This window comes from Typopeltis vanoorti, chromosome 2, assembly GCF_054136105.1.
Source record: "Typopeltis vanoorti isolate ZY-2024b chromosome 2, IOZ_Tvanoo_1.0, whole genome shotgun sequence".
In the NCBI taxonomy this organism is placed as follows: domain Eukaryota; kingdom Metazoa; phylum Arthropoda; class Arachnida; order Uropygi; family Thelyphonidae; genus Typopeltis; species Typopeltis vanoorti.
Genome location: NC_143550.1, coordinates 27027679 through 27052604, shown reverse-complemented (window position 1 = coordinate 27052604; position 24926 = coordinate 27027679). Strand labels below are relative to the sequence as shown.

The 24926-nt window shown below is 34.6% G+C and overlaps 1 protein-coding gene across 3 annotated transcripts in view; it reads left to right on the top strand.

The window, feature by feature from the left end:
* LOC150108891 (uncharacterized) overlaps positions 1–24926 on the top strand; it is a 461422-nt gene that overhangs the window by 142235 nt on the left and 294261 nt on the right. For all 3 annotated transcript variants that reach the window (XM_090410738.1, XM_090410720.1, XM_090410728.1), the window contains 3 exons: positions 105–200; positions 7666–7734; positions 22566–22661. In XM_090410738.1, the coding sequence (XP_090266864.1) occupies positions 105–200; positions 7666–7734; positions 22566–22661 (261 nt within the window). The remainder of the gene's footprint in view (positions 1–104; positions 201–7665; positions 7735–22565; positions 22662–24926) is intronic.

Genomic DNA, 24926 nt, shown 5'->3' with positions numbered 1-24926 from the left:
CAGTTCTGTTTTGTAAGTTGTTAATCTTTGTTCTAGTGATTTTAATAGAATTTTAGGGATTTTTAACCTTATTTTTTAAAACTTCCTTTTTGACTTAATTTCAGTTCTGGGGTTATTTCTGCATCAGAAAATGAAACATTAGATGAAAAGAAGAAAGAAGATGAAGCACAGTCTGTTATCCAGAGGCCTCTTGTAATAAGGTATCTTAAATAGGTCTATTTTATTAGTTTGAAAAAGAATGCTATTATCATAATTTTGGGCAATATTTTAAGTATATGTGTAGTGACACATCTTAGTAATTGTAATATTAATTTGAAAAGTTTGTTAATGCTCACATTGTCAATGGTTCTATTTTATTTCCACATATGAGAAGTTGCAGAATCTATAGTACAGTACATCAGAACCGTGTATGGCTAAGGGATGAAGATAAAGAGTTACTGACAATCTCTTTGAAGAGGTGTAAGTTATTAGCAAAAATTGGATGAAGGCTTCTCCAATAATGGCGTGTATAATGGGATGAACAAAGAAATGTTGGTTCAGTGGGTTTTCATTTGGACCACATATGAATGTTGGCCAGCTATAATGTGCATTTTTATTAATTTGGAAGGAAGTGGAGGGATTGTGGATGCCAGTTCAAACATCTCGCATGAAGCTGCCTCTAGAAAAGGTATGAGGCATAAATATCAATGGACCCTTTATCTCTTTATCACAGCAATGGGTCCATTGTCTGGCTAGTTGGCAGTTAGCAAAATTGTTCTCTTCTGAATAATCAAGGATTTTCAATGAGGTTTGTTAGTTTATCACCTTCAAAATCTCTCTCTCTACTTGAGAAAAGCATTTCTCAAGTAGAAATGCATTTTTACTTGAGATTTTTAGTTTGTGCAATGTGAACAGTTGCTTAGGATGAGGTATCAATTATGAGTGGTAGAAGAGGAGACTTTTTTTTGGGGGGGGGGGCGAAATAATTATATATTTGTGTTTGCAGTGATATCTGTCAACTTCTGTTGTTGCTTTCCTTAGTCTGCAATTGCAGCACTATGTTTCACAGTATTATCCATATATGATAAAAAGCATCAACCAGAGCAACAGTGGAGTACTCTGATATTGTTGATGCTCTTCCTGCATGCTTTAATAAAAGCAGGTACCATCAGTATAAGAAGTGTTAGTGAAAAGGAAATGAAGATAGCAGAGAAATCAAAGGTTATCACATTGACATAATTGCATAATTAATGATGATTCAACCTGTATTTTCACATTGTGGGAGAAGCCTTTGGTAAATTGCTCAAGGCTCTTCGGTGATCTAGAAACTTGGGTGTTGATCTGTCATTATGCAGTGAAATTTGTCCATACATCCATACCCACAGTGGGATTTGAATATACAGCCTGTTTGCTGGTTGAAGAGTGGGTATGATATTCTCTTAGCCAGCTAGATCAACAAATTAATATGGAAAAGTATGAAATGAAGTAAAAGTGATGAAATAGTGGTAGAGAAAGCTTTAGCAATTCTGCAATCAGAAACCTGAATATGAAAAAGCATATGGAACAGATGATGTTAAATCAGAAACACTGAAATATCTGGCAAAAGGGGTTTCAGTATTGCATTTGTTGATATCATAAAATATGCTTTTTTTTGCTAATATTAGGGTTTACGTTTAATTTACTTTGAGTGTTCTAATTAAATGCAAGCATAACTGAGTGTGTGTGTGTGCGCGCATGCGTGCACGCACGCATGCATATATATTTAATTGTAGAATTAGCTTTCACATGTAGTGACATAATAGTGGAGGCAGTTAGCACTTTGACTTCTGTATGAGTAGTTTCATGTGATGCAGTGTGTGTGTGTGTGTGTGTGTGTGTGTGTGTGTGTGTGTGTGTGTGTGTGTACATTTTATTATTTTTTTTTGTCTATATATGTGTATTAATTTATTTTTTTTTATTGATCCCATACATTAGAGATCAAACGACCTATAAGCACATTAGTGCTGTGTGTGTGTGTGTGTGTGTGTGTGTGTGGTATAAGTGAGCACTTAGAAGTTTGACTTTAAAAAAGAGTTGCAGGTTGTACTTGTTTGGAAAAGCATGTTTAATGTTGTTTCTCTAGTTTATGTGAAATACTAAGATCATTACTGTTTGTTTTTGCATAAATTTGTATGATGGTTAATTGAATATATCTCAAATGTAATTGAACTATTATTATTTGATTACTTACATGCATCAATTCATCAAGCCTCTTTACCTGTCTCTTCACCCAATATAAGTGCCACTCCTCTTTCAAGTTTTTCATCATATCCCAAATACAGTATTTAGTATCTGTCTACAGTTCTCACCTTTCCAAAGCCTCTCCACCCTTTAGTTCACTTACATTTCCCTAATAACTTTGTAATATTTTATGTTTCTTCTCTAATCTATCTAATTTATTCGTTACTACTGCTTTGTAAAATTTTTTTTTTCTTATATATCCTTATCCTTTGATTTTTCTGTGGCTTTTGTAATCCACTAATAATATCGTCACTTAATCTCACACGTTCCTCTTTTCATATTCTAGAATCCTACCTTCTATATTCTATACTTCTTCTACCTGAGAGCAATGGAGAAATTTATTTATCTTTTATGACTGTGCCATCCAAGCCGCAATATGGTGCAAGAAGTATTCTTCCAGTAGGTTACAAAATTTTCACAACAAAATTCTCTTATTTGTCCCCAAGTTATTCGTTTGCTTTGCAGTCCTGGCCCTTTTCTCACTTACTATTTATATCTAAGTTTCCCGCTTAGGTTTGTTTTTGTTTTTTTTTAATTTAAGATCAATGCATTGCAACTAAAATAAGATCAGGCAAAAACTTCGTGAAATTGCAACATAGGATTTAATGGTCAACAAACAGGCATATATTACACACTATGAAACAGCGGGTGATCCTCTGTAAATTTTTAAAAAAAAGAAACTCCAAAGACAACGATGCATATATCTCTACTTCAATTACTACAAGGCACACATTATGTTATCCATCTAGCTTAGAGCATTATCATTTACCAAACTTCTTAATACCTGCATATATCTCTCTTCAATTAATACAAAACACACGCATCATGTTATCTATCTGGCTTAAGGAATTATCACTTAACAAACTTCTTAATATCTGCATATACAAAGCATACATCATGTTTATCTATCTCACTTATAGAATTATCATTCAACAAACTTCTTAATATCTGCATATATATCTCTCTTCAATTAATACAAAACACACATCACGTTATCTATCTGGCTTAAGGAATTATCACTTAACAAACTTCTTAATATCTGCATATATCTCTCTTCATTTTTATACAAAGCATACATCATGTTTATCTATCTCACTTAAAGAAGCATCATTAACAATCATCCTCTTACTTGAATAAATGGCTTCAAGGACTTATTACGATTAATATAACATATCATAAACTTAAAATTTCATACAAGATTACATACAGGCGTTAATTAAATTTTCATAACCCACTAATTAGTTCCTAGGAAATTAGCTATACTCTTTCTTAGATGCAACCATCAAAGCTATATTCATTCTTACATGCAATCTTCAAATTCTACAACCTATCCTTATGGCGTCATAGAGTCTACATAAAACAATATTCTAACTCACTTGGGCTGTCTTCTGATGAGTTGCACTCTCAGATCCCGTTGCTTGCGACTTCCTGTGTTCCTTTTTTCTTCGTCTCGGGTTTTTGATCTCTCCTCCTTCGAAATCCTTGTGATACCGGCCGTTCGTCAGGTTGGCTTGCGGGATGTGGGTTACGATTCTTTGGCGTGTTAATACACCGGCGAAAGGTCGTGAATTGTCAGGGCCTTCACGGACTTAGATAAGCTGAATGGCTCATAGACAAGTTTGGCTGTACCTCAGCTGATTCGTCCCCTGGTCGTCTACGCTTCTGGACTGAGCAACGGCTCGCAGCATGGCTTCCCTCCCTGACACATCAGGACATCACCCTCAGGCCTTTCTACCACATCGTCTCCTCGTATGCTCGTCTCTTCTCTGTGCCAGAAAAAACTCCCCTGTGTCTCTGGAGGTCCCATCTTATATTTCATCAGTTCCGAGACCCTGGGTTCAGTTTTCTAAACCCCGTGCATTCCTTGCGTGCACTTATGCGAACCCCTTACATTGTCATATGATTCCTGGTTTCTCGAACCTTCGACAAGCCCTTTCTTCTCTGTCTTCTTGTTCTAATCCCATTAAGTAGTCAGCGGAACATCCGTTTGAATTTTGCTGCCCCTTTTTGCATTGACCTTGAGGTCACTTAGGGTTGAACTCGTAAACAAACTTTCAAATGGCGTTCTGACTGTAGAGTGTTTCTCTTGGCCTTGAAAGTTTTTGCATCTTTTTTCAAAGAGAGAGATAATTCCTGTTGGGCTGTACATTATGTTATACACAATACTAAAATGTTAAAAGAAAGAACTATTTATAGGTGTTCTTGGTTCTGCTTAATTGTAAAAACTCTATGCGTTTGTTATTCTGTATTCTATTCTTGTTGCATCGAATTTTTACAACTTGTTGCAGTATCCTTGCTTGGAACATAGTTGTGACATTCCATATTGCAATTAGTTTTTTTGAAAGTGGTAACCTCATCTATTTTTTCAAAGGTTTCTCTAAACTTTGCCTTTGAAATTTCATCCATGAATTATAATTTTGCCATCTTAAATAATGATCATTCTTGAACCTTCATGTCATAGCATTTTACATATGGTTTTCTATAGTATTAGCATTATGAGAGTTGATTGCATCAGAAGCAGAGAATTTGTTAGATTTTCATCAGGAGGAATGCTGCTTTTATTAAGGAAGCATAAGAATTTTAAAATTGTATGTATGAGTTAACTGTTCTGAAATTCATGATATAAATCTTATTTATCAACTTTAACTTACAACAATATATGGGAATAAATTATGTAATTTATTAAGCTGTGGATATTTTATTGAATTCAAACTAACCTCTTTAGAGCTCAAAAACATTTCTTACAAGAGTGTGGGTAGCATATGGCTTTTGGGATAAGGATGATCTTAAATGATCCAAATTTTGGATATATTAATTCATCCATACTAGTTAAAATTGTGGGAATGCCACATTACTGACACTAATTCAAATAGGCTTTCAGATTAGTAACAGTGTCTGTGTAGCACTGTTTTCTTGCAATTAGTCCCATGTTAAGGGGTGCCTAATGCATAGATGACTAGTCCTGACTTGCCATAATGTTGGTAGTGTGTGTGTATTTCCTATTCTTCAAGTTACTTGCTAACTGTTCCATCTTAAGAGAATATATGAGTTGTTTGTTTGATATTTGGTTTGAAAATGCTGTGATGATTACGTATTACTTTCTTATATAGTGAAACCTGTGGAGCATCCATAACTATATTTTTTTGAAAGTTTTTTTCATTTGATTATATTATAAATTAAAGATGCCAAGAAATTATATTCTTGGTTTAATCCTTTATCCACATGTAAGCAAATAAAAATTTGCACATGAAGTAACATCACGACTGGGCTACTTGTATATAGAGGCTAATGACTTCACATTAATTGCCTTAGTATCCCATAATGCAATGCACATATTCTTATGGACATGTATAATGCCATGCAGTATGGGAAGGGCCACTACCCAGACCGGTTTTGACCTTTATTGAGGTCACATCATCAGGGGGAGCTAGACCCAGAAGTGACACCGAGATTTGAAGTAATGCAGAAGTCATATTTCCATATACAAGTAGTCGAAAGGTGCGATACCTTATTACTAAAATTCTCTGGATTAGAGAAAGATGTTTTAAAGTTTTTTTCACTTGGTTATATTATAAATTAAAGATGCCAAGAAATTATATTCTTGGTTTAATTCTTTATCTAAGTGTAATCAAATAAAAATTTGCGCATGAAGTAATATCATGACTGGACTACTTGTATGTTTCAATTGCATGTTGTGCAAGGCCAGATTTGTGAGGTTTGGCAAGACGGATGTGGTCTTGATGTTCAGAAATACGTTTATTTATAGGTCTTCCTGTTTGTCCATAGTAAGAGAAGTTACATGAACATGGTACTTTGTATATGGCAGGTAGCATCATTGGTGAGATTTTGTCTTTTGGAGAAGGGGTAGTAAAAATTAAAAGCATCTCTGAATGTGTGGCAAAAATTATGAAAAAATATCAGCTCATTGCTATCTATAAAGCCATCAACCAAATTAATAACTTGCTCCCTTCTCCAAATGACAACCTCTCACCAGTGATGCTACCTGGCATATACGAAGTACTATGTTTGTGTAACTTCTCTTATTGTGGACAAACAGGAAGATCTATAAATAAATGTATCTCTGAACATCAAGACCATATCCATCTTATCAAACTTCACAAATCTTGGCCTGCACGACATGGAATTGAAAATGCTAACTGCAGGATCCAATGGTAAAACACTAAGCTGCTACATAATCCATACATAAACATGAACATTTATATAAAGAAAGTGCTAATGACTGTCTCACTATTCCAAATGTTTGGGAAGTTGTTATCCTCAGTTGTTAAATAAATGTATCTGTTATATTTTAATTTAATTTAATCAGTTTTTTTTTTATTTCAGCCCATTAGGTTTAATTCATGAACATATGACAGTATACATAGATTCCAGTTTGATAATTGTACTGATGATGTCTTATGATATATAAAATAAAAAAATTTCTGAGACTATTATTTAGAGCTACCTTTGACTTACTGACTGTATACATCTCAATATATACTGTTTGAGATGTATACTGACTATATACATCTCAAACCCTAGAGGGCAAATGATAGGATTCTAGTTCCCTTTTTTCTGTTGTTGCAGTTTTGATTATATTGCCTTGTGCTCTCTGATACAAGGCGCCTTATTATCTTGTTAACCATAAAGTTTATGAAGAACCACTGAAATTCATCCAGTAGTAATTTCTAAAATAATTATATGTTAAATAATCCAAAGACAAAAAGAAATGAATTTTCAAGTATGTAAATAAGAAATAATTAATAAGGTGGTGTTCATATATAAAGTTAAATGGTAGTTGATGTGCATGATATAGAGCAAAAGGTAATGAGCACTTGTCACTAAAAAACATGTGTTTCTGCATGTTTGTAGTGCATTGTCTGTCAGATAAATTTTGAAAAAGGCTGGTATGTTATCTTAAACTGTTTCAAATAGTGTATTTGTTATTAAAATTTAATTATAAGCCACATTATTAAACTGCTTGTTTCACCTTCCATATTTTTATTGCTCTTATTTGATTAACGAATATGAATTTTTGTTCTTCACTGAAATATTTAGTATAGTAATTTTCAAGATGACCTTGCTTGTCATTATTCCTTCCTCAAATTATATTGTATTGCATTATATTTATGTTGAAAGGGAACATGGGATCATCCTTGGAAATTGAGTAAAAGTGCAGTTTAGAAAGGGTGTGATGGCTGTATATTTCTTTGGCAAATGATTGGAATAAATTGCCTGTAGAAATGGTTAGAGCATTGCTTATGAATAAGGTTAAAGAGAGGTGTGTGTGTGGGGGGGGGTGAATCTTGCTTGACAAGTTCTTTACTTACTGGAGTTGCCATTTTATATTACTATTAAATTTTTTTTTTCAAGATTATGCTTTAATCCATGTTACCCTTTTTATAGCCCTAGTGTATTGGTTGCTGATGAGAAGAAAGAAGGTCATGTTGTTATTCAAAGATCTCTTGTAATACAGTAAGTTTATTATCTTTATTATTATCTTTTAAGAATACGTATAATTTTATAGAAATAATTAGACTTAATCAATGTCAAAGCATAATCTATCCCAGTTACTATATTATTTAAATTTAACATGGACCTGATGCAGATTTATTAAAGGTGAGAGCTAAAGAAAGAGAGATAATTTCTTTTACCATTCTGAGACTTGTTCTGATTACTTATAACACATGGACTCATTGACACATGCAATTTCTTTATTATAAAAGGGGATGTCCAAAGGAAGGAGAGATAAAAGATAGTAAATTAACTTTGTCTACTAGGATGAAATGCATGCTTGTATTAACATTCACAAAATAACATTGCAAATTCCCGTGTGGGATTTTTTTCTCTCTTTTCTTTTCTTTTATATCTTCATAAAAGAATGCACTGTTCTAAATAATGTCACATGAAGAAATAAATAGTGAGTGACCTATTGTACATCATTACCATGCATGTTGATTAAGAATTCGATAATCAGAAACCCTTTTCTAGAGACCAAACATGAAAGTTTTTCAAGCTACTAATAAACAACGTGGTCATCTCATTCTAGGCAGTGAAATTCCTTTACTACTAAAGATATTCAGAAATATCCATGCTGTGGTGGAATTCAAACCAGGACGTCTTGGTTGGTAGAGTGAAAGTGTTACCCACTCAGCCAGTTAGGTTGGCTTTTCTTTACTGTTTGGCTGAAGAAAAATTTAAGCAAATGAAAAGTTCTTATTTTTCTTCAGCTACAATATCCATTCTACTCCTCATAGCTCTTCCCAGCTTTGCATCAGCAGTAGACAACTGTATATCACATTTCAGTCCCTTTCTTAATGTCATTTGCATACAAATTAAACAACAATGGCCTCAAAAACAGACCCTTGGGACACACTAGCGATTTTCCTCTTTGGGAATAACTGGATGTATTTATAACACTTCTGGGCCATCAATGCACTGATTTCCAAAAATTAAGGAACAAAGAGAAAAATTGAGATAACTCGGGGAGGGAGAGGCATATGAAAGTCATGTACATGATGTAAAAAGTGATGCTGAGTTTGGTTATCATATACAAATGAGTGGTGCTGTCAATGGCATATGCAAATGAGCCATAGCATAAAAGCATGCATTTTGGAGTGGTTTCCCATTTCATGTCTGGAGTGAGAAGACATTTCACAATAGCAGAATTCTTGAATATGGCTGCAAGACATCATTTAACTAATGAATTCAGGTGGCAAGCCATCAGTCAGACTAAAGGCTTGCAAATTTAAGCAGATGCAACCAGATGGTTGTACATGAGTCATTTCGTGGTTCACAGACTGTGGAATCAATTGCAACCATCACAAGCAGCATCCCTGAGATATGGTGAAGGAAGGCCATAGGCTGCAACTGCAGTGGGTGACCGATATTTCCGATTATCTATCTGCTCATCGAAACAGGAGAGAACCCCAAATCAATTCTGATCTGATGTTGGAAGTTTTTTCCACTTGGTTAGACTATAATAAATTTAGTTCAATCCTTTATCCAAGTGTAAGCAAACAAAGTTTGCATCTAAAGTGTCTTCAGGACTGAGGCAACTCATGATAAAGGTGGACCAAGCTGCCATCACTCCTTGTCTTAGTATCTCCCATAATGCAAAGCAAATCTCCTTGCAGAAATGTATAACACTATGCATTAAGGGAAGGGCCACTACCCAGACCGGTTTTGACCTTTATTGAGGTCTCGTTAGTGGCAGCCAGACCCAGAGGTGGTGATACCAAGGTGGATGTCCATCTGCAAAATGTGCTTTGCATTATGGGAGATACTAAGACAAGGAATGATGAGAGAGAGCTTGGTCCACCTTTACCACTAGTTGCCTCAGTCCTGAAGATACTTCAGGCGCAAACTTCGTTTGCTTACACTTGGGATAAAGGATTAAACTAAATTTATTATAGTCTAACCAAGTGAGAAAAAACTTACAACATCTTTCTCTAAATCCAGAGTAATTTAATAATAAGGTGAGACTCCTTTTGGCAACTCGTATAAGTAAATATGACTTCTCCATTGCTTCCACCTTGGGTCTGGCTCCCACTGACGAGACCTCAATAAAGGCCGAAACCAGTCTGGATAGTGGCCCTTCCCTTAATGCACAGCGTTATACATTTCTGCAAGGAGATGTGCTTTGCATTATGGGAGATACTAAGACAAGGAATGATGAGAGAGCTTGGTCCACCTTTACCATGAGTTGCCTCAGTCCTGAAGATACTCAGGTGCAAACTTTGTTTGCTTACACTTGGATAAATGATTAAACTTAAATTTATTATCTCTGATCTGATTTCACATCAGCTACACAAATGTTAGTATCGGTTTTCACTGTGCACAAAGGGCTCATGATGTTTTTATGCTAGTCGCTGGTAGTCTGCATGTTCTTATTCCCATGCCACAGGAGAGAACATTTGAAATAGACCATGCTCCATGTCAACTGGACCCCAAACTAATGGGATTGGCATTGTTTACAGACGAGTTCTGATTTAAAGAGAACCAGGGACACTTGATCATCTATCCCTCTAATATCGATGAAAGTGTCACTTGCAGTGGAAATATTGTGATGGTTTGGGGATACATCTTGTTGGGTGAATGCAGACCTGTAAATGCTTCCTAATGCTGTAACTTATAGAGTCAAGGTCTATATAGATATATAGGTGCAATGGGGGAGACATTTATCCTAAAGATAATAATGCTTGTCCTCATTAAGGAAAGTCTTGTGTACCAATATCTTCAAGAAGAGACTATCTTATGTATGGATTGGCCAGCCAGGTCTCCTGATTTTGATCCTATTTAGCATGTTTGGAATACTCTTAAGCAAAAGAACTCCCTTCCCTAAAACCTTCAGGGAGTTTGGAGAGAGTTTCAGCAGCAGCATAGCTATTACCATCTGAGCTCCTGTGCATAATTATAAACAGTATGAAACATTGTTGTGAATAATGTATTGTTGCTACAAGAGGGTGGAGGAAAACCACATTCCTTATTGAGGCACTCTGAACTAATTTTGACCGCTTATTTTTGAATCATTGTCGTCAAGTATCCATTTGTTACTGAATTAACAATTTCCTATGGGCATTTCTTTCACATCTCATATCATGCTGATGTTCACTGAATTGTATAAAAATTCATCATACAGATTTTGAATTATCATGATTTTTCTCTTTGTTCCTTAATTTAAGGAAACCAGTGTATAATTTTTATTTCCTAATCTGCAGTGAAAATTATTGATAAGAAATATCAATAATTTGATATTTCTTATCAATAATGTGAACTTAATCATGTAAGGCAGGCGTGGCCAACTTCATTCTATATGAGGGCCAATATATGATGAGTGGTAGAGTCACAGGCCACACACTTTTAGACAGAACTTAAATAAAAATAAATTCTGCATTTTTTCAAGGCAATAGTTATATGTATTGAATTAGTATATTTGTTAAATCATTTTACTACTGGGAGAACAATATAAAATACTTGATTGATTTAAATATAAGTTGTTAAATTAAATTTTATTACATATTTCTGTTTTTATGCATGTAACACAACTTAATGAGAACACTATGGGCGTTCATGTGCAGCAGCAAATTCGTCAGTCTATTTTCACCGCTGATGATGATATTCGTAACAAATCCTAAAGGTGGTCATCAGTCAGTCAGCTTCTTTGTGACGATTTAACTGCCCTCATAGTTGAGAAAGTGCATTCACATATGTATGTGCTTCCAAACATAGATGCAATTCTCAAACTGAAATCACGCAATGCAGGATATTTTTCCTTTGCTACCAGTTTCCAAAAGTCAATGCCTATCTCCACCCTTGACTAGAAAAAGGGGTCACTTTGAAGGTCACACAACTCCAATTGAATGGTGTCATGCTGCTCTGAAATGTTGAATTTCATTGGGTTGTTAACTAATGTCAGTTGTGGCTGCATGTCACTGAAGCCAGAAAATCGCTTAGTGAATTGCTCCAAAAGTTGGTCTAACATTGTCACAGAAAACTTGAAGTCAATGTCATGGCTCTCCTCCATCAACTCCCTGCAGGAAGGGAAATGTATCAAGTTTCCTCTTCTAGGGTGAATTTAAAAACCTTCAGTCGACTTATGAACCCATCTAGGTGTCCAACTAAATCTGAGATTGTTTGGTTACGTTCCTGTGACTTCACGTTGAGTGCATTCATGTGGTGTGTGATGTCTGTTAGAAAGGCGAGTAAGAACAATAACACTGTTAACTGTGAAACTGAGTCTCTGAAACTGATCACTGTAAGCAGAGCAAGTGACTTTCAATGATGCATTACTCTGGAGCGCATAGAAATCTAACACTACTACAACTCGCACAGAGAAGCAGCAGATTTTATAAATTGAGTAATCTTTTTAAAGCAACTTTGATTCTGTGTTGAGAATATAAATTGTTTCCGTCAGCAGAAATAATGAATATAACTAGTATATCAATAAGAAAATCTGCGGTCGAAACTAATAGCTAAATTGATAATACATATAATTTAATATAGTTTTTATCCTGCTGCGGGCCGCACAAAATCACGTTACGGCCCGCGAGCCTGCTGTTGGCCACCTATGATGTAAGGTATAGAGGAATGTGATGGTGACAATGTCTTGAGTAGTAACATTTGATTAGATATGCTCAAAGATGGAAGTACAAAAGTTTTATATTACTGCACCTGCATAATTGAGAATGTCTAGTCAGAAAGTTGAATTCAGGATGATTGGATCTGAGCTCTGAGTACTTATTCTTAAAAATAAATAAACCTGAATGAGAGATTTCCCTTCTGTATGTTTCGAGAAAGATTTATGTAGATTGACTTGAGGCTAAGAAAATTTATTGAAGAGAAACCTGGGGAAGGAACAAGCTGGGTTAAGCCAGATGGGGATTGTTAGAACTGGATATTTATTTTAAAACCAATAGTTGAAACATTGTAGAGATAAACAGGTATCTGAATTTAAGTTTTTTAGATCTGGAAAAGTATAAAATGGAAGTCTTCAAAACACTAAGCTATGCTGTAAATTGAATGTTATTCAGAGTAACATATAGCCTGTACTTAAGTTGAATGTTTCATCAGTAATGATTAAAGGCTGTACAGCCTTTAATCATTACTGATGAAAGGCTGTACAGAAAGATTGTTTGATTTAAATTAGATGTAAGGCAAGAGTGCATGTCATTCCTTCTACTATACAGATTGTATTATAGTGGAAAGTGGCTAAATGTGGTATGAAAATTAGACATATTAAATTTGGCTATTCATTTTATGCAGATAATTGAATTTATATCGTTTAAGAGGACCAGGACGTCCTCTTAAACATTCAACGATGACTTCTAAGGCCAGAACAGGCCATGCCAGGCCTAAATCCTTGATACGTATGATGATGATGAATTGAATTTCTACTTCTAAAATAAATTCATGGCTTCATGGTTCTAACTCAGTTGAATGTTGTAAGAAGTTAGGTATGAAAATCAGCAATAGAAGCAGACAAACTAAAAATTAGATAGGAATATAAAAAAAAAGTGAACTGCAATTTCAATGGAAAACATTTAACTACTATCCTTTTTATTGGAAGTCAGTGAAGGTTTTTTCCCTTGCAGGGGGAGTGGGGGGGAGCATGTTTGGTGTAGTGCATGGCTGCCACGTTATTTAACTCTTAACTCACCACTGATGTTAATGTGTTTTAGGTTTCTAGTCATTCATGGATAAAATTAACATATTGAAGACTGTTTTTTTTATTATTGTTTGGTTGAGTGTTAATTCAAATAGTTAATTATTTCTATTATAATTCCACCAAACTCTCTTCTCTTCACTCCTCATGCAATTTCCTATTAGCATCGCAATCTACAAGAATAGTATAGTTGAAGCTTGGTTTTTTCTTGTTATAAAAGATTCAAAGACAAGTTTTCTTAATTCAAGAACATTTTTAGTTATACTTGTTCAATGTATAATGAATCTCACTTATTCTAATTAGTATATGGTTCGTTTAGCTCCTATTTATATAATATTTGGTTAGCAAGACTTATATGGTATAGAGCATTCCAGACCATTGCACCTGAGATTAGCTCTGCTAACACATTCCTGGATGCTGACAATGTCAAGTTCTTTCCTAATATCTTCATTTTTAATATGATATTGCCATTGATGTCATCTGTTCACACTTCTCATATCTGCGGTCTCTAGTCTTTGGTCAAGGTTTTTACTTCTGATCCAGCTCTCAGATCCATAAGTTAAAACTGGTTTGAACACTGTCTTGTATACAGCTAATTTAGTGTTCCGACTAATTTCTCTTTTATTCCATATGAATTTATTCAATTGACTTCCTACCATACCAGCTTTGTTGATTCTTATTTCTATATTTAATTTACCATCTTCACTAAAAATCATACCTAAGTAGCTGAAATTTTACTTGTTCCACAGGTTCTCCATTCACAATGCAGTTGACATTTTTACCTATTTTCATTGTCTTTGTCTTTTTATTGCTGACCTTCATACCATATCTATTACAACAGTTATTCAATTTAGTCAGGGAATCTCGCAGACTTTTAGCAGGTTTATTTAAAAGTATAACATCGTCTGCATAAAGCAAAGAGCTGATATTAACATCTCCAATTTTGATATCATGTTTAATACCACTTTCCTTCATAATGTGATTCCATATAGATAATGAATAACAGAGGGGATAATGTATATCCTTGTCTCATACCAGATTTAACATTAAACCATCTTCCTGTACTTCCTTCAATTCTAACTGCTGACTTACAACTCAAATAAAGACTAAGCATTGCTTGATATAATGTCCCATTAACACCATATAACTGTAGCTTATTGAATAACTTCTCTCTTAGCACCTTGTCATGTGCCTTTTCCAAATCGACAAAACTTAATACAGATCTTTGTTATATTCCCATGATTTCTCAACTATTTGTCGTAAAGTGAAGATCTGATCCTGACAGCCTCTATTTGGCCTAAATCCAGCTTGTTCTTTACCAAGCTTTTCTTCCACAATTCTTTTCAACCGTTTCTCAAGTATACTTGCATAAATCTTACCAGGAACACTCAGTAGGGAAATACCTCTCTCACATTCAGTTTTATTTCCCTTTTTATATATGGGTACTATGAGAGCTCTACTCCAATCATCGGGAATTCGTCCCTCTGTCCAGGCCTTCTGAACTATGCAGTGCAGCCACTGTGAGACTTTTATACCACCATACACAGAATATTATCAAAAGCAAGGAAGAGTGAGAGTTAACCCTAGAAGAGAGAACTAGTCCTGGTTGACAAGAAGAATATTGTCAAGAGTGAGAGGGAGATATGGTCTTTTTTCTGGAAATGAGATAGGATGTGTTTGGGGCATTAAAGTTCACCAGGTTGTCCTCATCCCTACTTAGAAATGTCAAGGAGATCACTGTTTAAGACATTGGTTAAAGAAGATCTTGAAGCATCAGTTACCTGAGAACTACAAAGTTTTGAAAATGAAAAAGAGGAGTGGAGAAAATTGTCATCAGCAAAACAATGTGTAGGATTGGATGTTAGGGAAACAACATCATTGATGTATAGGAGGAAGAATATAAGTGAGGATACTGAGTCTAGGAGTACACCAGCATTGATTGAAAAGTCTGAAATGAATCCATCCACTATGATCTGTAGTGCATGACTGGAGAGGAAGCTGGCAATCCATTTACAAAGGGAAGAAGGAGAATTTATCATAAGATGGTAGCTTGGTAAGAAGGCTATGATGCCAGACTCAGTCAAATGCCTTGGAAATATCAAGAGTGACCACTTGAGTTTCTTCCAACTTTTCCATAGGCTGTGTGCCAAGGGTTGGTAAGGTTGGCAAGGAGATCTGCTGTGGAATGAGAATGGTGGTATCCATATTGCCGATCACTAAGTAACTTATGATACTCGAGGTAGTGGTGCAGTTGGCTGTTGATGACTTTTTTTTTTCATTATTTGTGAGATCAGAGCAGTAGGGCAATATTTTGGGTTAGCTTTTATCTCCCTTTTCTGGGAACAGGCTGAATAAAAATCTATTCTAAATGAAATGCAGATATTTATCAAGTCCATTTCATTGGCTTGCTATGGACACAAGTCTTATTCTGTTAATGTACTGGTGTGGTGCAGTGTATTTTTCATGAGAATTTTTCTGAATCAGTCAGTTTTTTCCACGCAGGCTTTCTTGTAAGCTGCAACATATTTTGTGTATAAATGGATATTTTTCTATAGGACTTATCTTTTGTAGATCTTGCTGATGCCACTAGTGTCATGACTGACTGAAAGGTGACTTAATGGATTGTTTCTGAAAGCATTTTGGCAACAAGATTAGAGATTACAATCGAGTATTGGATTAGATCAACTCCTTATTATAAATGCCATTCTGGTTTGGAGTGGTTTTTAAACCATATTCTTGTGAGTTATTTTGGTAGACATTTATTAATAGTTATCATAGAAGATAATTTAGTTCTACTTTTTGTTTATTTTTATGTTCTAATAAGATAGAACTAGGGGCATCATGTTGTAATTTTTTTTACGATCATCAGTAGTATGCAGATATCATCATGCACACATAATTGGTCTCCTGAAATGTGTTAATGTAAAAGTTACCATTTGCTGATATTCTGATCTGAATATCTAAATATTGTAGTTTGCCATTTTTTTTTTCAAGTTTCATATAGTAACTTGGTTTTTAAATGTTATTGATATACTATAATGTCAGATTGTGAAATGCGCTCTTCATAATGCCACAGAGCAGTTGATGTTAGGGTGACTTCTTGAAAGGCCATTTCAAAAAAGCAAAAGTCCATGAAATGCACTAAGAAACTGATCTTTATGGCTTTTTTCGTTATTAGTGATGTTCATAGCTTTTGCATTCTGCTGTTGCATAAGACTGTCTAGAATGTTATCTGATTCGTATTATTATCCTCACACACACCTGTATAAAACAAAAACTACAATGAATTAACTTCTTAATTTTAACTAAATTATGAAAAAATGATTGAGAAACAATTTCCCCCTTGTGGTGTAATGTAACTATCAGCTTACCATGTGACAATCTATCAAAAACTTTTGCAAAATCTAGGTACTACTGTGTATCCATCTCTCTTGTCTAATGCACCTGTCTTATTGTAATAAGTAAGTAGATTATTTAAAACATGACCTTCCTTTATCTTATTTGTGCTGTCCATCAAAGAGAATATCACTGTTGTCAATCCAGTCTGGATCCTGGTTCACACTAACCTGTCCACAACATCTGACACAGATTGGCCTATAATTTGAGGCTCGAGTTCTGCCACCTCCCTTATGAAGCGATACAGTCTTGCCTTCCTTCCACTCCTTTGGAAAACTTGACCCAATGTAAGACTCATATTAAACAAGTATGCCAAGGTAGATATTATTTCCCTGGCATTTTCTCTCAAAACACAGAGTAATATACCATCAAGACCCCACAGCTTTATTAACATCAAGTTTACTTAGTTCTCCATATACCTCATGATCACTCAGTCAGGCTCACCTCCTCTCTTTACACCTCTCAAACATTATACTTTGACATTTTTCTTTTCTTTACTAGCTTTTAATATTTTGTGTGTGCATGTGTGTGTGTGTGTGGGGGGGGATTTTTACCCCCTGAGAAAGGCAGAACAGGAGTTAGGTTTTATTTATAATGAAAGTTTATTTTCTTGATCATATGAATTAGTACAATAATATTTGGTTTACAGATCAAGTATTGATAAAATTTATTAACTCTACCAACTAGTTTCGCCACACTTTAACTGTTGGCATCTTCAGGGCACTGACATATAGGCTTTGAACAATCTCACAATTATGAGTAACTGTAAAACTGACAAGAATAATTACAAATAAAATAGTATCGAATGTGAGTGAAACACGTATCAAGTGTACAAGATTAGCTAGCTGTTGCTAAGGAACTTCCTGTAGTTTGTATTGAAGTTCATTTCTTGTATTTTTAGAGAACTAATGAGGGTTTTCCATATTTCTGGGAGTATTAAACCTTGATTTCTATTAAGGTTAATGGTAGAACAAGCGACTGTGGCTGCTTCTTTGAAAATTCTTGAATGGTAGTTTTCCTCTATGTAAGGGGGAACAGCTTTTGTTCCACTCGATGACATAGTTGGTTGTAGAGAAATGAGACGATAGGCCAGAAATGTCCTGTCTGTTGTTTTTTACATAGCCAATGTGTTCCTTTTGCCTGATTACGAGGCTTCTTGAAGTCTGTCTGATGTAACTTGAGCTACATGAGCATGGAATATTATAAACACCAACATGTTTATAGAAAGGATGGTTATCTCTTGGAGATCTTAGTAGTTTACGAATAGTTTCTATTGGTTTAAATGTTACTCTTATTTTGTGTGGTTTGAGGAGGCTGGCGAGCTTGTTGGAGATGCCACTTATATATGGAATTGCAATAGTTTTTATATACTGAATATCTTCTTGTTCTCTTTGTGGTGGTTCAGAGAAAAGGATTTTATTGACTAGTCTTCTTGGATAGCCGTTCAAGTACAGAATGTTAGAAATTAATGTTAACTCATCTTGAAGGGTCTCGTTGTCTGTTGTGATGCTAATAGCTCTTTTCTTTAACATATGTACAATGCTAACTACTTTTCTTGGAAAAATAAGATCTATCAACAATTAACAGGCTTGGCGATGGGGAGCCCACTTTCACCTTCATGTGCTGACCTCTTTATGGAAGACCTCAAAAACAAAATCCTAACCCAAATTATTCCCAAACCTAAAATTTGGTTTAGATATGTGGACGATATCTTCATCGTTTGGAACAACAACAAGGATGACCTATATGACTTTCTCAAAAAGATCAACTCCTTCCATCATTTGATTAAATTTACTCTGGAACTTGAAAGAGACAAACAACTACCGTTTTTAGACATCTTAATCAAAAAACAAATTGATGGCAGCATAAATCTATCAGTTTACAGGAAACCGACCAATACAGGACGCTACCTACATTTCAGCTCCTCTCACCACATCTCACATAAACTCAGCATTGTACACATCTTAAAAAAAGAGCTATTAGCATCACAACAGACAACGAGACCCTTCAAGATGAGTTAACATTAATTTCTAACATTCTGTACTTGAACGGCTATCCAAGAAGACTAGTCAATAAAATCCTTTTCTCTGAACCACCACAAAGAGAACAAGAAGATATTCAGTATATAAAAACTATTGCAATTCCATATATAAGTGGCATCTCCAACAAGCTTGCCAACTTCCTCAAACCACACAAAATGGAGTAACATTTAAACCAATAGAAACTATTCGTAAACTACTAAAATCTCCAAAAGATAACCATCCTTTCTATAAACATGCTGGTGTTTATAATATTCCATGCTCATGTGGCTCAAGTTACATCGGACAGACTTCAAGAAGCCTCGAAATCAGGCAAAAGGAACACATTGGCTATGTAAAAAAAAACAACAGACAGGACATTTCTGGCCTATCGTCTCATTTCTCTGCAACCAACTATGTCATCGAGTGGAACAAAAGCTGTTCCCCCTTACATAGAGGAAAACTACCATTCAAGAATTTTCAAAGAAGCAGCCACAGTCGCTTGTTCTACCATTAACCTTAATAGAAATCAAGGTTTAATACTCCCAGAAATATGGAAAACCCTCATTAGTTCTCTAAAAATACAAGAAATGAACTTAAATACAAACTACAGGAAGTTCTGTAAAAATAATTATAATTAAAATTCTGAATATTTTTACGAATGGTTTATGTTAGTATGTTTATTAGTTTTGTTTTCATAACACGCATTGTCGGCACTTGCGATGTGCCCGTTATGGAAATTGTTTTGTTAAAAATGATATATAAAGGAGTTAAAAAATTGATGTACTTACTAGATTTGATCTTTGTATTACTTAAAAGAATTTGATTGTAATTTAAAATTATCAATAGTCATGTTACTTTAAACAAATTTATTATGGTTTGAAATATTAAGTTTTGTGTTTTATGAGGACATTCTCTTGTCGCTAACGGAGACAACATGTCAGCCATTATACAGTACTTAGTTTCTCACTTGCCACGGAGTGCACATGCTCGCGGAGAAGTTTGATGAATGATTGACAGCTGACAAGAAAGTTCAGTATCTGAGTAACGCCTGTAAACAAGAGAGCGTTTGGAAGGAATTTAGAACACAGGCGGGTAGATTTTTAGGTTCGGAAGGAACTTAAGTTTTTTAAGTGACAGTTGGAGGAAAATTAATAGTATATTCCGAAAAAGGAATCGTGGAATTATTAAGTTTTAATGTGGAATAAGTATGTGGATAAATAAAAGGGAAATATTGCTATAAATGCGTTTTAAACGGAATATTGGAGGAAACGCTAATTGAAGGATTAATAGTAGATTCCGAAAAGGGAATCGTAGAACTGTAAGTTTTTTTAAAGTGGAAGAGTTAAGACTGTCAATAAGCATTAGTGAATAAAAGAAGAAATTTCTATCTACGTTCTAAAGGAATGTTTGAGAAAACTCTGATTAGGAAGATTAAGGACGCCGGATCTAACTATTATTTCTACTAAAAAGAGACAGAATTGAGTTAGGAAGAATTCTTGTGTGCTACATAAGTGATGAGAAAGGATTCTGTAAAAATGAAGAATAGAGTCATATATTTATTGAAAAGGGCCTTGACAGAGAAAGAAACTGGCTATGAAATTTTGTGATTGTGCAAACAAAGTGTTTAGTCTAGTCCAGGGGTCGGCAACCTGCGGCTCTTTGGATGTGAAGCTGCAGCTCTTTAGTTCCATACGCAAATATTATTTATTTTATCAAAAAAAAAAAATTTAAAAATCGTTCTGAATCGATTAACGAGAATTAGGCACCGATTCTATCTCTCAGCCACTTGTACTCGCTTTTCACCGCACCCCTCCCCCGTGACACGCATCGTCACTGTCGTCAGTCCGTCGGAAGCTCTCGGAAGTTTATGTTTGGCAATTTTCATTGATTTCGGCATAGCTGGGCATAACACCTTTACTCGTAAACTAAGTATCTAATATTTGTAGTATCTAACAAACTAGAGGGGAAGATATAGCGAATGCCGTGCAAAAATGCCTTGAAGACAATAAGATCTTGTGGCTCTTTAAAAACTTTTTAAAATTTTGTGGCTCTTTAAAAACTTTGAAATTTTGTAAATTGTAATTTTTGACTCTTCCGACTCAAAAGGTTGCCGACCCCGGGTCTAGTCTTAAGTGTAAGTTTATTTTTTAAAAGGCCTTGGATCCAATTAAATTGTAGTTAGTTATTAAAGTTGTTTGAAGTGTATATATATTGTTTTTGTTTTATTAAATGTGTTTATTTTGTATTTTGGTCTTGAGTCAGTGATTATTTGGATTCTGAAAGAAAGAGTTAAGATCATTGCACCAATTGGAGTGAACCCTTGTGCATATAATAACATATAGGTACTCTCGGAATAAAAAAAAAATAATTGTTAGAAACAGAGATCATCTCTATGGTAGGATTAAAAATATTAAGATATAATATCTATGAATATACTCTGTCTATATAAAAATCCACCAATTATTAACAGTTCCTTAGCAACAGCTAGCTAATCTTGTACATGCGATACGTGTTTCGCTTACTTTCGATACTATTTTATTTGTAATTATTCTTGTCAGTTTTACAGTTACTCATAATTGTGAGATTGTTTAAAGGCCTATATGTTAGTGCCCTGAAGATGCCAACAGTTAAAGTGTGGCGAAACTAGTTGGTAGAGTTAATAAATTTTATCGATACTTGATCTGTAAACCAAATATTATTGTACTAAGGAGTTAGGTTTTTCTTCAGTGGTTTGGCAGGATCACAGTTCTTAATCAAGTTTCATTCTCATGGTGGCACAGTAGTGATTTACTTGCCTTTTCAGTGATGGCTATATTGGTGTGTGTTTGGTCTATATATTTGGAAATAAGTGTGTAGTTAAGATCTTCTTTTAATACACTTTGATATTCTGTATTATTTAACTGATATTTCTGAATTACCTTTTCTGTATTTTTTCTTTAATTAGGCTATTGAATATTTTAATTCACTAGTCAAGTGAAGTCTCTGTAATCCTACTTTTCTGATGAAATGCATTAGAAAAGGTATCAAGTAAACGTGAAAGGATTTATTTTCAAACCTCATGTGCCAAATCCTTTTGCTTAGAAGCAGCTTGCTGGCTCTTTGGTAAATTCCTCTTGTTTTGTTCAACTTTAGCGTGACCTTTGTAAAAAAAAAAAAAAAAAAAAAAAAAAAAAAAAAAAAAAAAAAACTTGGACAATGTTACTGTTCCAGTGTTTCAAGGAAATATAAAGATATTGGATAGTTTTCCTCTCTTTATTATCTTCTTTCTCAGCCATCAGATGATAGGTAGAGTCCCCTTATGAAAAATTCTTTGCCATCTATCTATGGCCATTTGTCATCTTTCTGAAGCTCAATAATTGTCACCTTTTCTTCAAAGACTATATCCTAGTTCTTTTTTGGTCTGCCTCTTAATCTTGAATGTCTTTCTCCAAGAATTTCATTCAAGCTATGCTTGATGATCTCTGCAAGGCTTTCTCTGGAGATATCCAAACAATCTTTATTGTTATTTAAGAATTATATCTGTGATTTCTTCTCTGTTCTTAGTTATTAGAGCTTAATTCACTTTTTTTTTTTTTTCCCTGAAATTTAATCTGTATCCTAGTTGAAAGTACTTTGGCCTGAGTGAAATTCAGCAGTTTGGGGCTTTTAACATTCTTTGCTGACATTTTTGGCATTTTTCTTTATATAGTCATTTTGCATAGTTATTTTTACATTGTTTCTTACAGTCCTGGAATTGCTCCAGTTGCTGAAGATGAAATATTGGAGGAGGATAAAAAAGAATTAGAAATACAACCAGCAATTCAGAGGCCACTTCTAATAAGGTTAGTTATATTTGGAATTCTTACATTATTTTTTTAAAGACATTTTCATTTTGTGCAGCTTGAACAGATTATATATACGAGGGTGGTCTGAAAAGTTCTCGGCCTTGATCATAGATGGCAATAATATCGGCAAGATTTTTTTTTTTCTAAGTTGTTACATCTGTCATAAGCATCCATGTGAAATTTTAAGTCATTCTATCAAGTAGTTTGTTTTATACAGCTGTCTGAAGCAAAAGTGTTGTCTGTATCCCTTGAAATGGATAAAATTGAGTATCATGCGGTTATAAAATTCTTTGTAAAAGGTTTAACGCCAAAAGAAATTTGTTCGAAGTTCATAAAAGTTTATGGGCATTCTTCTCCTTTGTTTTCAACAATTAAGAAATGTGCTGTCGAGTTTAAACACGGCCATACCAGCCTTGAAGATGATCCACGTGAAGGACGCCCAAAAAGTGTAACAACACCAGAAATCATTGATCAAGTGCATGATATGGTATTGGGTGACCGACGAGTCAAAGTGTGTGAAATTGCTGAGACTATGAGCATTTCAAAAGAACGTGTAGGATATATTTTGCATGAAGGATTGCAAATGAAAAAGCTTTGCACAAGATGAGTGCTGCGCTTGCTCACAATAGATCAAAAATGCACTCGCATGAAAATCTCTACAGTGCTTGGAGCATTTTAACAAGAATAAAACTGATTTTTTGCGTTGATTTATTACTATAGATGAGACCTGGATTCACTATTACACACCAAAATCCAAACAGCAGTCAAAACAGTGGACAGAAGCCGGTTGTTCAGTGCCAAAGAAGACAAAGTCAGTTCCATCAGTAGGAAAGGTCATGGCATTGCTGTTTTGGTATGCTAAATGCATTTTGTTTATTAATTATCTTGAAAAGGGTGAAACAATAACCATGGAATATTATTTTGATCTTTTAACCAGACTAGACGGAAAAATTTGTGAGAAAAGACCCAGTTTGCAGAAGAAAAAAAATCATCTTTCATTAGGACAATGCATCTGCCCACAAAGGTGTTTTGGCAATAGGAAAATTAAGGGATCTGCAGTATGAATTGTTGGAACATCCACCCTATTCCCCAGATTTGTCTCCATCTGATTTCTATCTCTTCCCAAAACTAAAACTATTCCTTGCTGGTCAGCATTTTTTTTTTTTTTTCTCAAATCAAGAGGTGATTGTAGCTGTATAGGGGTATTTTGCTGATCTTACTGAGAACCACTAATGATGCCAGCACATTGCTGGAATAAATGTATTAGTCTTAAAGGCGATAATGTTGAAAAATAAAAATAATTTTAAAATTATGAATTCGTTTTTTCATTGTTAGGCCGAGAACTTTTCAGACCATCCTCGTATATAAGTATTTATTATTAATGAAAGGAAGAATTATTGAATAAGATTCATAATTCATCTCTCAGTGTCAATAATCAATAAAAACAAATGCTTGTATCCATTTTAAAAGAAAAGCTATTAGTTTGAGATTTTTTTACAGTGCATATTAATGGGTTGGTCAGAATTTGTTGTTCTGCCTCTATCTGTGATCAGTTTAGTTGGGCATGGGCAAGGAATGCAAAAATTAGTTAAGTTTGTGGGAGCATATCTTTTGTTATTTTTCTGACATTGCTACAGAGCTATCAGCTGCAGTGCGATCTGCATCCATATGCTCAGTTTTTTCAGTATCATATGATAAACTTGTTATAGATCGAGAGAGGAATTGAATGGATAGTTAGTGAAGTAGGTGGCAGGTTGTCAGACAGGTGTCAATGGATATCATTAATAAAGAAGAATAATGTATATTAGTGATATGTTAAATGGGATGTTTGGAAATGTGCAACTGTTTGCAGGTGATGAGAAGTTGAGAAACAACGGGTTAGAGAAATTAGAGATAAGGGTGATGTAATGGCACTTCAAGATGATTTGCATTGTGGACAAAACCAAATGTGATTGTTTTGTCCACAATGACTTTATTATGTCTACGTATGGAGCTTTGAACAGTTGATGAATAACTGCAAAATGTGAAAAGAACAAAGGATCTAGATGTGTTAGATAGGCAAAAGTTTGAAGCAGAGGAGCCACATGATAGATATAGTTAAGAAATGAAGAGGATTATAGAAAAAAAGATAAGAATGCTAACTAATAGATACAGTGTCATCATCATCATACGTATCAAGGATTTAGGCCTAGTATGGCCTGTTCCGGCCTTAGAAGTCATCGTTGAATCGTTTAAGAGGACGTCCTGGTTTTCTTTTTCCTA